Source organism: Fusarium tjaetaba (assembly GCF_013396195.1).
Source record: "Fusarium tjaetaba strain NRRL 66243 chromosome Unknown NRRL66243_c0000217, whole genome shotgun sequence".
Lineage (NCBI taxonomy): Eukaryota > Fungi > Ascomycota > Sordariomycetes > Hypocreales > Nectriaceae > Fusarium > Fusarium tjaetaba.
The window spans coordinates 24,877-39,074 of record NW_023501413.1 but is presented as its reverse complement, the minus strand read 5'-3'; the positions used below and the strand labels follow the sequence as shown (position 1 = coordinate 39,074).

Below are 14,198 nucleotides of genomic sequence, written 5' to 3'. Positions count from 1 at the left end.
GGTTATCTGGCAGAGAATAATTAACATATATTTTGAGCGGACGAAACTTACATAGCCAATTGCTTTCACTAGAAGCACACTTCTAGTCAGGATGACTGACTACGAGACCTTCCTACGATCAAATAGAGCAGCCATGAACTTCGACTTTCTTCTTGCAGCGAAGTCAATGTTTTCACGAACGGCAAAGCATAGTCATGAAAGTGGGGGATTGGGGAAATAGCACAGAACAAAAAATGTCTTTTATTGATCTTGATTGATTCAGCGTTCTCTTGGCATTATTGCAATGAGTCACATAGAGCCCACACCGGTAGTCAATGGAGTACCCAACTCATCGACCCTTCCATCAGCTCCGATCATGATCTCAGATAAGTAATTACACTGCTTCCCCATCGTACCGCGCTCTTGTAAGTCCACATGCCGGGAGCATTGCCCTTGGCTAGTCCCTCAATAGCATCGGCAAAAGCAGGCCCGAGACCCTCGTCCTTGATCTGACGAACAGGGTAGAGATAGGTTTTGAAAGAGAAAAGGATGGCTCGTGTCTTGGGCAGACGAGTTAGAGTTTGGAGTTCTATGCGAAGGAAAGTCTGTGTGCATATGTTAGTGAGAAAATATAGTCATGGGATAGCGTCCTACCTTTTCAATATCGACATCTTCATCATTTTCGTACTTGTCATCGCCAGTTATGTGGTTGCCCTGGCAGTTGAACAGTTCTGTATGGGTTTGGACGGACCACTGCAGAATGTTAGCATCACTACAGCGTGCTGGCTTTGGAGACTCCTCACGTTTGTTCGTTTGACACTCTTTCCAACTTCCAGCTTCGAAAAGAACTTCTCCATACTGGAACCGATCTTCTCATATGACGGCACAGGTGCATGGATCTCCACAAGCGTTTTACCAAGCTTAGACGAGGGATCGAAGCCCGATGGAAAGCAACACATGAATGCAACCGAGCGGTGGCCTTCTGGAGTCTCCTGCAACAAGAAGATATCTTCTTCGACAGTCTCCCCGAGGACGCGCAGTGCCGCATCCATATTGCCCTCAGGCAGCGTGGGGAAGGACATTCCCGTAGCGAGATTCTCGGACATGGAGTTGTCCTTTGAGAGTTTGAAGATGGTAGGGAAGCGCTTGGGGAGCTGTTCAGATAGGAGATAAGTGTAAAGCTCACGCACAGCGGCGTCACCTTCGGGAGTGCAGCCGTGAACGGTAGAGCCATGAGTGGCAATGATACTTCGTCGATGTGTAACGCGGTCAAGGTAATCTTCGTCAATTGTGATGAGTTCTGATGGCGTATCTGCTCGAATAGCTATCAAGAGAGTCAGAGATAGGGACTTTATTGTCCGGCGAAGAGCACATACCCATTGTTATGTGGTATGTTGGTTTGAATGGCCGTAACTGACGCCTGGGTGCAGTCTTCCAGTCGAAGCCGTGTAAAGGTTCAATGGCTAGCACTTTTTCAGGTGGTACCATCGCAGCCTCGGCAGCTTGCAAGTGCTGTCTGCGATGGCGCATCCATCTCTTAGCCTATTGTTTTCTTGGTCAACTACGAAAGTTCATGATGTAAGTTAGTCAAAGTGGGTTGAACTCACAGTGGTGGTGACGACCCAGATTGATAACAAAACAGCGGCGGGGATAAAGAGTAGCTTTGCAAAAGGCTTCAGAGAGCCATTGAGCTGATACAAGGAAGCCATTTTTGGGATTGAGGTGGAATTGAGTAAGAACTGGTGTTATCAAGGGTCTTGATGGCAACCAAGACCCTTTTATCTTGTTCCAAACGCCCTTTGTATAGTCAGTCACTAAATATTTGGAGTCTATTGTTCTCCGCACGCCGATACCGCGTGGAGCTCTAGCCTGATAAACTCTCAATCATTAGCTCTCTGTGATGGAGGGTGTGGTACCTTTTGGGGTAGAGATCAGAAGACCCCTCTTGTTCTCATATTAATGCCGGGATAAGGAAAGGCTCATTAGCATTATTATCTACAAAACCAGTCTATCTCTCCGTCCCATATGTCATCTGGTATCATTCGTCTTATATACAAATCCGGCCCGACCGGGAACACCATTATGTCTAGTCCAATCTCGTGTCTTATCATAATTCCCACATCAGTTCTATCACTTCATCCTTCATCTCTTCGATCTTGGGTGGCGTCTTCCTGGGGCCTTTAGATTTCTCGTCCGGGCCGGGGATATCATCCTCGAGACGGTGAATGTAAATTTGCCGAATATTCTTGCCAACCACTTCGGTATCGACTAGATAATAGCTCTTCTTCAAGCGACGATCCATCTTCGATCTCATTGGGCTCAGACTCCAGTCGAAACCTTCAGCGCCCTCCCAGCTTCCTTCCATCTTGTTCAAGTCCACACTTTCCAAGCCTGCAGAGTATCGGACTATGCTGTATCCATTTGTCAAAACAGTGTCGGAGCCAAAAGCGAAGCGTTGCAGGAAACAACTTCCACAAAATTCGGAGATCTTGACCATCTTGTCAACAGGGGCCTGGTGCCACGACTTCCAGTGATGCAAAGTCATTGGCAGACGACCGGACTCATAGAAACCGCTCATGTCTCCGCCCATATCCAACTGGTGAAGCCCTTTTACAACAGTGAGCTTTGTCTTGGTCTTGCTGTAGATGCATTGCTTGAGAAGACCATCGCCTTGAGGCACATGATCAACTTTGAGGCATTCCTCCAGATGAGGGTCAAGCTCGCGAAGAAGGGCTGGGCTGAGGAAGATTCCTGCTCCTCCAAAACCCATGTAGCCATGGTGTTTGACTGCATCGTAGTTCTCCGACAACCCACCCACGTATGCTGGAAGCTTGTGGTCATATTTGCCTAGAATCTTGCTCATGGGATACAAGGAAGGAAAGAAGGTATCGTCGTCGACAATGGCAGTCCACTGCGTCTTTGGAGTAGCGTGCGCCAGAAGATCGCGGACGATTGCAAAGTGCTGCTCGTTGGATGTGATGGCCTTGTTCCATGGATCCTTGATGCTGAGTTCGATCCCGCGCTGACGGAACTGCTCAGTGACTTGTTTGTACTTGGACTCGTCGCCGGGATCGGTGATAACCGCAAGTAATTGCGCATGTGTATTCCCGAGCCAACTCTCAAACTGCGACATGGATTCGTTCAATCGATCAAGACTTGTTGCAACACCAAACAAGAATCCAGAGTAGTCCTGCTGAGGGTACGGCGGAGGTACCTTGAGAGTGACTGGTTCGCAAGTCGATTCGGTCCATCCTTCACAAGCCTGGTCAAGTTGAACGATTTGGCCGCTCTTGATCAAGGCATCAGGGTTCTGCGATACAACTTGGCTATCAAGCTTCTTGTCTACGACAGGGCGGATGCAGCGCTTCTGGTATATAATGTCTCTCGTTAGGCCGTACGAGGGGCGTCGTAGATGATCGAGAGTTGGGGAACATGGTGGTGTATGATAAAAGTCCGGGCGATCGGGTTGTGGGGGTTCTTCGAAACTGAACGGTAATGACAAGAGGCCTGCGTAGTTGAGGACGAGAACAGTTACAACGACGAAGGCTAGAGCAGCACTTCTGCGCCGACCGGAGCGATTTCGAGAAATCATGACTGATGTCACAAATATCGCAATTTATGATCGAGAAAAATGATATGACGTCGTCGGTAGCATCGATATTCGTCTTCGTAAGGTAGGTCGCGGAGTGCTCGTTCGGTGGCCTGTACTGAACAAACTTGTCTCAAAGTATTGTCGCAAGAAGCCGGAGTCTCATGTGTGTGGAGGACGAGAACCAAGTTTTGTCGATCAGAAGTTGTTGCAATCAGGTGCAGCTAAAGAATTTAGACAAAGCTTGGCGCAGATTAGGATAGCAAGTATTGACGATGGTAGGTGTATGTGCGACAGAAAGAAAGTACAGATATACGGATAAAATATATAGAAAAACTGCAATATGCACTCTTGAAATCGAAGAGTATGAGATGGCGACGCAGACGCAACACAAACAAAAGCAAAGAAGATGCGATTGAATGGGGGGATGCAGATCCGAGATAACGAAATCTTGGGAGATCAAAATGTTAGGGGTTACCCACTAAATTGAGATATGTGGGGCTCACCCGCAATCACAGGAGACTCCACTGTCCAACTGCCAACAGAGTCTCACGAGTGAGTTGACCCTGTTCACTTTAAAATGGTCCAGAGATTCATTCATTCACTGATCAGTCGGCAAATGTAACCGTCAACCCACAGGGATAGATCTAAGCCACTCGGTCAAAATAATAACACATTAGCTTTTTGTCACAATAAGAAGCCTTGCAATCACGGCCGATAGCCTTCAAACCCGCATCTCGCGACACCCTCACAATGCCGCTTCCTGATTCACCTGTTGGCCTTATCCACCTATTTTGCCCTGAATTTCTTGTTGAGAAATGGGTTACTTGGACTAATACGCATGTTGAGACTATCTTGAAGGCGTCCGGTGCGTCCAATGCCAAAAATGCAGATATTCTTCAGTGGAAACCCCTTACGGTCGCAAACCTCTACATTTGGCTCGCAACACTTATCTAGGTATATGGGAAACAACCCTTGCGAGCGACTTGCTGACTATTGGGTCACATCTGTTCCTGGGAAAATCACTCCTACTCATTTTATTGCTAAGTTTATTACTTTCAGGCAATTTGCTCTGATTTCCCGATATATCAGGGCTTTTCCTCCCTCTGACGAGCCTGAGAATGACGAGCCTGAGAATGAGGTCGAGCGCATGATATCGCGTGTTCAGGAGTGGGGAGACCTTATCCAAGCCGTATCAACGCAGCTTCTTATTCCAGGTACGAATTTATCGGTTAATGAGATCGTAATACTCAAAGGGCGATCCCTTGGGAAAGGCACGAATAAATTTGGCCTCAAGATCTTGGCTGCCGCTGAAAAAGGCTATCTTCTGCGGTGGGAATATCACATCCCTAGGGCTGCGCAAACGCCTGCTCGCCGCCGCGAAACATTCTCACAGCTTCACCGAAAAACAGCGTCTTGTGCTTGATCTTGCAGTATCTCTGCCCCCTGCAACTTATCACATATTCTTCGATAAACTCTTTTCAACACCATCGCTTATAAAAGCTTTGCGAGAGCGAGGCGTCGCGGCTACAGGCACAGCTTCTACCAATCAGGGTGTTGATCACGGTGTTTATCGCGACTTGGTGATCGCGAAGCAGGCCGACCGCGAAGGCCGTCTGCAGTGGGGCTTTGATTCCCTTCGAGCTGTACCATCAGAGGATGGCCTAGTAGGCTCGCACCATTTTCTCTCATTTATTTCCCCTTACTGATCGGTATTTTCTTTTCCCTAGGTTAACCATACTGCGTTCAAGGATAAGTGCATCGTGTTGTGGATGACCTCCTTCAGCGGCTCCGAGACCGCCCAGCACCTTCGCAGCCGTCCCAACACAACTCAGGCGCAAGCTCGCGAGGCTCGCTTCTTCGGCTTGGATTACGAACGCATGATAGATACACCTTCCATAAAAATCGCCTATAATTTCAACATGAACGGAGTTGACCGCGGCGATCAGCTGCGTGCCCACAGAGGCTGTGGTCAACGACGAAACCGACACGATGGGTGGCACGCCCTTGCGTGGACTTTCCTCCTCGATACAATCCTTGTCAATACATACATTTTACAACAGAAGGGTCAGTGCAACTGGGGGACTTACAGGTCACAGGCGGACTGGAGAGATACCCTCACAGAAGCCCTCATGCGGAAATATGCCTCCGCAAGCACCCTCCGCAGGCGATTTCGCAGTGGGAACGAATTCCTTCCTATTTCACAGCATAAGCATGTTCAGGGCGATAACAACGGTAGATGTAAGGCTTGCCAAGGAGTCAGGCTTGGTGACCTTATTACACAGAGCTCGCATAAGAGTCGGCCAGTGGTGCCTCGGGCAAAGGTGCGGCAGACCTACTACATCTGTGACTCTTGCAGGGTGCCCTTATGTACACAGGGAAATTGCTGGGACTTTTTTCACCAGCCAATTTGTTAGTACTGTCGGTCCCTCCATGTATGTTATTGTCATCCTGGCCTTGCGCAAGAATATTGACTCAAGCCATAAGCCAAAAAGAGACATTCTTCACGCAACTATCTATGATGAAGACGCCGGCATATCCCCCATCATTCTGGAAAAATAGATGGTAGACAAATACTGCCTCACTGGCAATAGATGAAGGGTGTTCGCATCAGGCACCACTGCGACGGCTTACTCCTACGGACTTCGAGGATGAAATACTTCCCAGCAACATAATTGGCTCAGCCCTGGCCATCCTTGCAAAGGAACATGCAGAATGCGGCTGAGCCGTTACAGATGCGATGTGATCGCTGCCAAGTAGGCTGAGCGATCTGCAATTTAAATAGGTAGCCCAGGCCTCGGATTCATTGATCCATCACGTCCCAACTTATTGAAACAACATGGATGGCCTCTCGGGTGCTGCGAGTATAATCGCAGTGGTGCAACTCACGGCTGAGGTTACGAAATACATCATCGGCGTCGCTGGGGCCTCAAAGGATCGACAGAGACTGCTTGACGAAATATTAGCCTGCGAGGCTCTCCTCTTGCGACTCCGCAATTATTCCAAAGGAACTGATGGACCCGAGATTGAGGATTGGGACGCTGACCAGACCAAGACTGATAGTGCCCAGACGTGGTCGGTCAAGGTCAGGGCCTTGGAGAGCGACAATGCACCTTTGTATCGTTTGTTTAAGATCCTCGATGCTGTCAAAACAAAACTGCAACCAAGTCACGGGAGCGGGATCCAGAAAGTTAAGGCCGCCTTGAAATGGCCATTCGACGAGAAGGAAGTGGCAAAGCTCGTCGATGCATTTCAGCGCGAAAGATCACTTTTGCATTTTGCCATGACACACGAAAGCACGTAGGTGTCATTCCATCTATTACTGGTATCAATGACTGACATCTACACAGACAGCTAGTTCAACACATCAAGGCAACCTCAGACGACAATAGCAGACAATTGACCGATTTGGTCAGACTTATCAAGAACAAATCGGCTGATGATGAGCTTCGAGTCGCACAGCTTGATCGTATCCTGACCGGCATACAGCTGTCCAACCTCAACATAGCAGAAGGGATCGGGCATCTTCAAAACAGTCAGATGAGCGCTCACCAGAAAGAAGTCCTTGACTGGATGTCACCCGTGGACTATGCTCCCCAACAAAGCGATATTTTCAGCCGGCGAGAGCCAGGAACTGGTGAATGGCTGCTGGAATCAGATGAGTATAATACCTGGGTGAAAGGTGACAAACAAACATTGTTCTGCCCTGGTATTCCAGGTGCTGGCAAAACGATCATGGCATCCATCGTGGTCAATTCATTACTCGAATCCTTCCATTCCGAGAGTAACATTGGAGTTGCATACATCTACTGTAACTTCCGTCGGCGCCACGAGCAGAAAGCCAGTGACCTCATTGCGAATCTTTTGAAGCAGCTGAGTGAGAACCAGCCTTCTCTGTTTAAGCCGGTAGAGGAGCTATACAACAAGCGCAAGGCATCTCGTACGCGTCCATCGCTACAGGAACTTGGCCGTGTCCTTCAAGAGGTTGCCGCGACATATTCTCGCGTGTATATCGTCCTTGACGCTCTGGACGAATGCGAGGCCACCGACGGTACACTACCCAATTTCATCCAACAAGTACTTGACCTGCAGAGTGCAACAAGCACAAATATCCTAGCAACCTCCAGGTACATACCAGAGATCAAGGAGAAGTTCAGGAAAGCCGTCTCTCTTAAAATCCGCGCCAGTGAGCCGGATGTAAGAAGATACCTGACTGGTCGAATGACTCAACTCCCAGTTTTTGTTCAGAACAAGCCGGAGCTGCAAGAGGAAATCAAGACAAGAATACTGGAATCAGTCCAGGGGATGTAAGGCGGCACCTCCCTGGAACAAGCTTCAATGCTAATCTTAAGTTAGGTTTCTTCTTGCCCAGCTACACCTTGATTCTCTTGTCGGCAAGAGATCACCGAAAGCTGTGCGAACTATTCTCAAAGCTTTGCCGAGTAGCTCAAGCACGTCAAAAGCCTACGACAAGGCGTATGGCGATGCTATGAAACGAATAGAAGACCAGTTAACAGATCAAGCGATATTGGCCAAAGAAGCACTCATGTGGATTTCATGCGCCAGGCGGTTGCTCAGTCCCGTGGAACTTCAACACGCCCTTGGCATCGAAATAGACTCCACAGGTTTTGATGAGGAAAATCTTAGCGAGATCCCCGACATCGTTTCTGCTTGCGCTGGGCTGGTTACCGTTGACGAACAGAGCAACACTGTGCGACTAGCACATTTCACAACACAAGAATATTTCGAGCGAACACAGGACCAGTGGTTCCCAAATGCTGCTCGAGAAATAACCGTTAAAACACTGACATATCTATCTTACGATCTTATTGTTGATCAAGTCAGGACTGCTCGAAGTCCAAAACCTGATATTACGGTACAAAGGGCTGCAGAAAATTCGGATACTGTTATTGATCAATCGAAAGACCAAAATCCAGGATCGCCGAGTCCCGGTCTTGGTCGCTCGAAAAGCCAAGATTGGAAGATCAAAAATGAAGTTACAGAGAGCGACGAAGATTATGATGTTAAGAAGACGCTCCGAGACTATCCCCTCTGTCGATATGCATCATGCCATTGGGGTTACCACGCTCGCGACGTCTCGGAAATGCCTGATATTGTGAAGAATTTTTTGTCGTCAGAGAAACTTGTCAAGGTGACTGAGCGTCTGAGATATGCTGGTGGATTCAATCCTGGGACCACTGGCCTTCACGAGGCGGCGTACTTTGGGTTCGAAGAGGCCGCAGAATGGATGTTACAGAGATGCTCGATCGACGCACTTGACTCTTACAATGTATCGATTCTGGAGATGGCATGTGGCCTTGGCCACCTTTCGCTCGCCGAAACACTTCTCAAGAAGGGGGCAAATCTACGCGGGACGCCAATTACATATGCAGCTCGACGAGGGCAGGATGCTATCGTAACATACCTATTCCAATATGGCGCGCCACTGGAACCAGGCGCACTAGAGGCAGGTTTCAGACATTTCAAGGATTCCAAGATATCAGTCGACAAGGTGCCCATGTTTCAGACGCTGTTGGAACACGGCGCTGATCCCAACATATTGATTGACGAAACGTCGCGACCTCTACATCATGCCACCTCGGATAAGGTCGAGCCTCTCGTCCGAGTTTTACTCGACCACGCGGCTGATGTGAACGGACGAGACAAGGAAGGTCGAACAGCACTACACTTGGCGGTCGACTCCGAAATGGAGTCATTAGTACGACTCCTCGTGGACCGTGGAGCCGAAGTCAACGCGCAAGATGACCAAGGTCACACGCCACTTTATCATACCGTAGGGCGCGATATCGATCCCATCGTGAAATTGCTGCTCGACCACGGTGCCAATGCTATCCTGCAAGATAAGCATGGGCTTTCAGTGCCTCATCTAGCTATGGCCTCTTCGTTTGAGTGTCTCGTCCAGAGTTTTATCGGTGGCGGAGAAAGCACAAATGCCCACTGTGCAACTCACAAAACCCCCTTGACGGCAGTCGCTGGTAATTCTCTGAAGCCTGCGATGCTTGAAGATAAGCCGCAGATGGTTTTCGAGGAATACCCCTTGATCGCCATACATGAGTTGGCGCTTTTTAGGTCTTTGGTTTCTTCAATCTGGCCATCACGCCGACCTCCAGGTATCGCACATATGGAAGAGCAACTGGGCACGATGCAAATACGAATGGAATGGGAGTATGAGCCACTGATCTGCTCATTTCTCAATCGCATGCGTGAAAAGCGTGTCATAACAGATAAATTCGATGAATCGCTATACGATCAAGCTCTAGTTGGCGCCAGGCCTTTTGTTCAGGCAACGATGTCCGAGGTCAAGATCAATATACGAGATTCGCAGGGTTACTCGCCAATTTGCATGGAGAACATGCACGAGGCATCACGCACTCTACAGTTGTATTCACAGCAGCTCTCTGCTATCGAATTTCATAGAGAAATGGCACTCGCTCTTCTCGCCGATTGTGCAGAACTAGCAGAGATGCTATGGGAAAACAATGCGGCTATGAAAGAATTTGACAGAACTCGATACGGCGAGCTTATGCTTGCAGCTCGAAAGGGCCAAGACTACATTGACCAAAAACTGCATGAAAGCAGCGCAGTTGACACGACATTGGACACTGACAGTGGTAAAACCATGACTTTTATCATTCATCCCACTAATGTAAGATTACGGGAGCTACGGCAGAGGTTTCACATTGACCTTATACCGGAGCCTGAAGAATCAAGCCCATCTGGCCCCCAGCCCAAGCTCGTAGTCAACCTCCAACTGATATAAGCCAGCCATGCATTGGCCAGTGCAGTGACATGAGAGGTGGTGTCGAAAGGGTAAGTTCCTTCGAGGCCATCGATCTATTCTGGTGTACGTTGACAGTCGAAAACGCCTAACTCCACACTACCTGGGTCCACCCCTTAATGTTGGATTCCCAGCTCTGGACGAGTTTCTTCGTCGCTGCCTCTCCGACGATGCCCAAAATGTTATCTGCGTCTTCGAAAATCCACGCTCTTACCGCGGGCTCAAAGTCTCGCCCATATACTTGTTCTTTCATCTTCGCCACGGTGGCCTTGCCCTCCTTCAGTGTACCCTCAGATATCGTCACAAGCTCCCTGATCTGTGCCATGACCTCTTTTGGAAGATTACTCTTCCCAGAGCGATCACGCTCTTTTTCGCGATCATTGAAGGCAATAACCCATTGGGCCGAGGCTTTAATAGCGATGGAAGTGTCGCGGAGGATGGCGAGAGAATGAAGCGTGCTCAGAGTTGTGACTTGCTCTGAGGCGTTTGCGAGAGGCAGAAGCTCTAGCTTGAGAGTGTCTATGGCAATTTTCAGAGTGTCCATAATCTGGAAAAATTCCTCGGGCATGGGTTTGGCCCTATTGATACCGGTTGCGAAAGGAATGAGAGTACTGAGTAGGCTGATGACCTCAAAGTAGGTTGCTTCTTGTGGGGTGAGGTCGCCGCTGGGACCGTTAGAGAACTTCATGAAAGAATTGCTAAGTTGACTGAGTGATTCGAGGACGAAGATTTGGTCTGTAATGGCGGCTGCCGCAGAAGCCTTATAATTGGGAGGAGGCTTGTAACCCAAGAGTTCATGGAATGCTTCAGAGAGGAGGGATAGATGAGCGCGACGATTCTACACATGTTAGCTTTGCTTCATGGGGAGGGGAAGACATACTGTTGGCGGTGGTCCAACTCGCAAACGGGAGTACACAGGTGGTTGAGAACTGTAGTCCCATGACGGGAAAGATCCATAGTCTATGGTCTCAACCAGTTTCATATCGTCGGTCACTTCGGCTTCTTTCGTTAGTACTTTATCAAGAGTGGTGAACGGCTGAAAGACTCACTGAATCGGGGATCGGTCAACAGCTCTGAGAAGCGTTCTCCCATGAGGCGATCGGTTCTAACATCTTCTACCAGACTCATCACTCGTGTGCAGCTCCACCGCAGGTTTTCCATGTATTCGGGGATATCGATAGCGCTACTATAACTTTTCGAATGGATAGCATCTATTAGCCGCGAGGGCATTTTAAGCTTCAGTGACGTTTTGAAGTGAGAGCTCAGCAAGTCCATAAGTTCACAACCGGTCCGGTCCGATGATGAGATGAGAGCAGGTGAAATCGTCGAGAGGCGGTCGTAAAAAATGGGAGCGAGTGAGTCCATGATGGTGCGTTTGACACCCAGTGTATTCCAGATTTCTCGGGCACGAGACGCGGAACCAACTCGAAGATGCAGTTGTACTAGAAGTAGGGAGATGATGTTGTGTTTCGGTGTCAAAGTGAGCTGGTGTTCGAGAAAGAGTAGGGCTCGCAGCAGGGGGGCGTAAGAGACAGGAACGTTCGAGGTACCGGCTGACGGAGGAAATGCAGTTTGGATTATGCAAAGACCGATAATGACAGCCAGTTCCGGTCTGATCTCAGCCTCGATAGTAGGGCTTTTTGAAGTCAAGTCAGATAGCGACCGGTAAGCCTCGAGTGCAGCCTCGGCGATGGTTGAGAAAGCAGGCCCGGGTGAGCTAGCATCAAGTTCAACACCAGAGACCAAACATTTGCGCTGAGGCTTTATGCCTGGTACTGCGCCGTACATAGAGGGGCATGTGGCCGCAAAGTACTTTAGCTTGAAGGAAAGGTTGATCAGTCTAGCCGACTGAATTTCGTCCTCTGCAGCCCGAGCCAAGATTGGAACGAGCCCGTATGCCATGTAACATAATGCGACTGGGCTGAGTCTCTCTGCAAAGGCTTTGATTTCATCAAAGCACGCAGCATTTGTCCCTTGGCTCTCCACGTAGCTGATCAGTTCCTTGAGTCGGAATGATGTAGGCACGTTCTCAATAACATCGTCCTCGTCGTTCGATGCAAGATTGAAGGCGGCCGAGAGACGCGCCAATAGAATAGTGCGCTCGTGGATGGGTCGCAGATTTGGCGACTTGATGAACTTCAATAGGAGTTGTTGGACAGTTTCTTCAATGCTGAATATTGTCAGTCGGGGCTTCTTCTGCTCTTGAGTTCGCACATACTCTGGCTTGGTATTCTTGATCTCTGTGGCGGCTTCAATGAAATGCTTCCAGACTTTCCAGTCTCCCGCCATGAGACTTGGCTGACCGTTTTCGCCTTCGATTGATAAACAATCCCTACACAACTCGAAGATAGCTTCGAACTGCTGTTCTTGTTGGTAGCGAGAAATGGTGCGTAGCATCAACTCCTTCCTGCCCTTTCGGAACTGAACAAGAGGACTGAAGACGGGACTTGAGACGAGTTTTGCCAAGTCATCCTTGGAACCATGCTTTTCAGTTACATCGTATAACAGCAGGATCTCTTCTTCTGTTTGGACACTTCGTGGCGGTGGTTCGACGTCTTCGTCTCCAGTAGCCGCAGTCTAGGATTGTGAGTTTAGGGGCTAATTATTAACGAAAGGGTAATACCTCTTCAGCCAATTGTGCAGCACGCTGAATCTGTTTCAGTGCGAGCATCCCATATAGCTTCTTTTTCTCTAGGGGTAGTTGAGGGCTAGTCTGGCCGGAATCAGTGAGGAATTAAACATAAGACTGCTGCACTAACCGCCAATAAATGCGTGGTCACGATGTTGTAAAACATAAAGCCATGATCTCGAGGGAATGTTCTGTCTAATATCGCGGCAATCTGGGAATATGTTAATGGTAACTCTTGTCAGTAACAAGTTCCCGTACCTGTTGCACGCTGATAAGATCCCAGTGCATTAAGCATGACTCAAAGCAGTCGTTGAAGCTTCGGAGATCCTTGGGCGCAGCCTTGACAAGACGTACCCTCAATGGTCCAATTGTCTTGGGAAAGTCTTCTTCGTCCATCAGGCCGAGGCCGAGGCTGGCCCATTCAAGGAGATCCATGGATTCGACATCTTTGACAACGGTTCCTTCTCTGACATACTTGTCAATAGCGGTTATGGCCGCGAACTTGGAAACGGGATCATCCAGGTGGCTTTCAGCACATATTTTCATAATCTATTCATATGGGTCAGTCTACAGATGGCTCAAGTACAGCTCCCATCAAATCGCACCTCATAATATTGGTCGTTGGAAGTTTGGGCCCGCTTCTCTGCAAGACGGACCACAGCAGCCCAGTTGCCATCGTTAAACGCAGACTGCAGCTGGAGGTCGACACCGTTCTTGAGATTGGGTACCTTTCGGCGATTCATGAGTGTCAAACTTCGCGACGCTTTTCCCGCCCTAACTAGGTAGAATCGACTTGGTTTATTGAGAGTGAGGTGCGTCAGAGTTTGGAGGGGCTCAAATTGAAGTGGGATGCCACAGGAAGGTGGGAGGGGCGGCGGATTAGTGGCGGTGCGGCCTGCGCCACATCACCGCCAACTCTGTCGCACCTTCTCCAATGCTTTGGCTCTGCTACAGCATCAACAGAAATACCTAACACCGCGTGTTTCCAGACTCAAGCATTATACTCAGTTGTGCTCTCAATGTCACAGCGCTTACATCTGTCAGTATAATCCGTGGTTTTATTGCCAGCTCAATCGTCAACCTCTCTCAGTCATGGTCCCCTGTTCTATCCAGGCATCTTCACTCTGTACTCTGGGAAGTTGTGAGCCACCGCATGAGACGTAGCAGTTCAAGGCAGTGCACTGCACCTCAGATATGGACCT

At 49.0% G+C, this 14,198-nt stretch overlaps 5 protein-coding genes across 5 annotated transcripts; 2 read left to right on the top strand and 3 right to left on the bottom strand.

The window, feature by feature from the left end:
• Nucleotides 1-82: 82 nt before the first annotated feature.
• FTJAE_9529 (uncharacterized protein) lies at nt 83-1,688 on the bottom strand (the record flags this gene model as incomplete). Its single annotated transcript, XM_037356458.1, has 6 exons — nt 83-112; nt 396-584; nt 634-732; nt 783-1,303; nt 1,356-1,521; nt 1,587-1,688. 6 exons carry the CDS (start codon nt 1,686-1,688, stop codon nt 83-85), a joined length of 1,107 nt encoding a protein of 368 aa, XP_037203366.1.
• Nucleotides 1,689-2,086: 398 nt separating this feature from the next.
• On the bottom strand, nt 2,087-3,571 carry FTJAE_9528 (uncharacterized protein; the record flags this gene model as incomplete). The annotated part of the gene is made up of 1 exon (XM_037356457.1): nt 2,087-3,571. One exon carries the CDS (start codon nt 3,569-3,571, stop codon nt 2,087-2,089), a length of 1,485 nt encoding a protein of 494 aa, XP_037203365.1.
• Nucleotides 3,572-4,061: 490 nt separating this feature from the next.
• On the top strand, nt 4,062-6,293 carry FTJAE_9527 (transposase IS4 domain protein; the record flags this gene model as incomplete). The annotated part of the gene is made up of 5 exons (XM_037356456.1): nt 4,062-4,123; nt 4,526-4,785; nt 4,922-5,235; nt 5,299-5,809; nt 6,163-6,293. The coding sequence occupies 5 exons, from the start codon at nt 4,062-4,064 to the stop codon at nt 6,291-6,293; spliced, it is 1,278 nt and encodes a 425-aa protein (XP_037203364.1).
• Nucleotides 6,294-6,407: 114 nt separating this feature from the next.
• FTJAE_9526 (heterokaryon incompatibility protein het-E-1) lies at nt 6,408-10,349 on the top strand (the record flags this gene model as incomplete). Its single annotated transcript, XM_037356455.1, has 4 exons — nt 6,408-6,868; nt 6,919-7,754; nt 7,806-7,875; nt 7,925-10,349. 4 exons carry the CDS (start codon nt 6,408-6,410, stop codon nt 10,347-10,349), a joined length of 3,792 nt encoding a protein of 1,263 aa, XP_037203363.1.
• Nucleotides 10,350-10,455: 106 nt separating this feature from the next.
• On the bottom strand, nt 10,456-13,739 carry FTJAE_9525 (uncharacterized protein; the record flags this gene model as incomplete). Its single annotated transcript, XM_037356454.1, has 7 exons — nt 10,456-11,205; nt 11,248-11,369; nt 11,417-12,944; nt 12,991-13,080; nt 13,127-13,207; nt 13,255-13,545; nt 13,602-13,739. The coding sequence occupies 7 exons, from the start codon at nt 13,737-13,739 to the stop codon at nt 10,456-10,458; spliced, it is 3,000 nt and encodes a 999-aa protein (XP_037203362.1).
• Between the last annotated feature and the right edge of the window lie 459 nt (nt 13,740-14,198).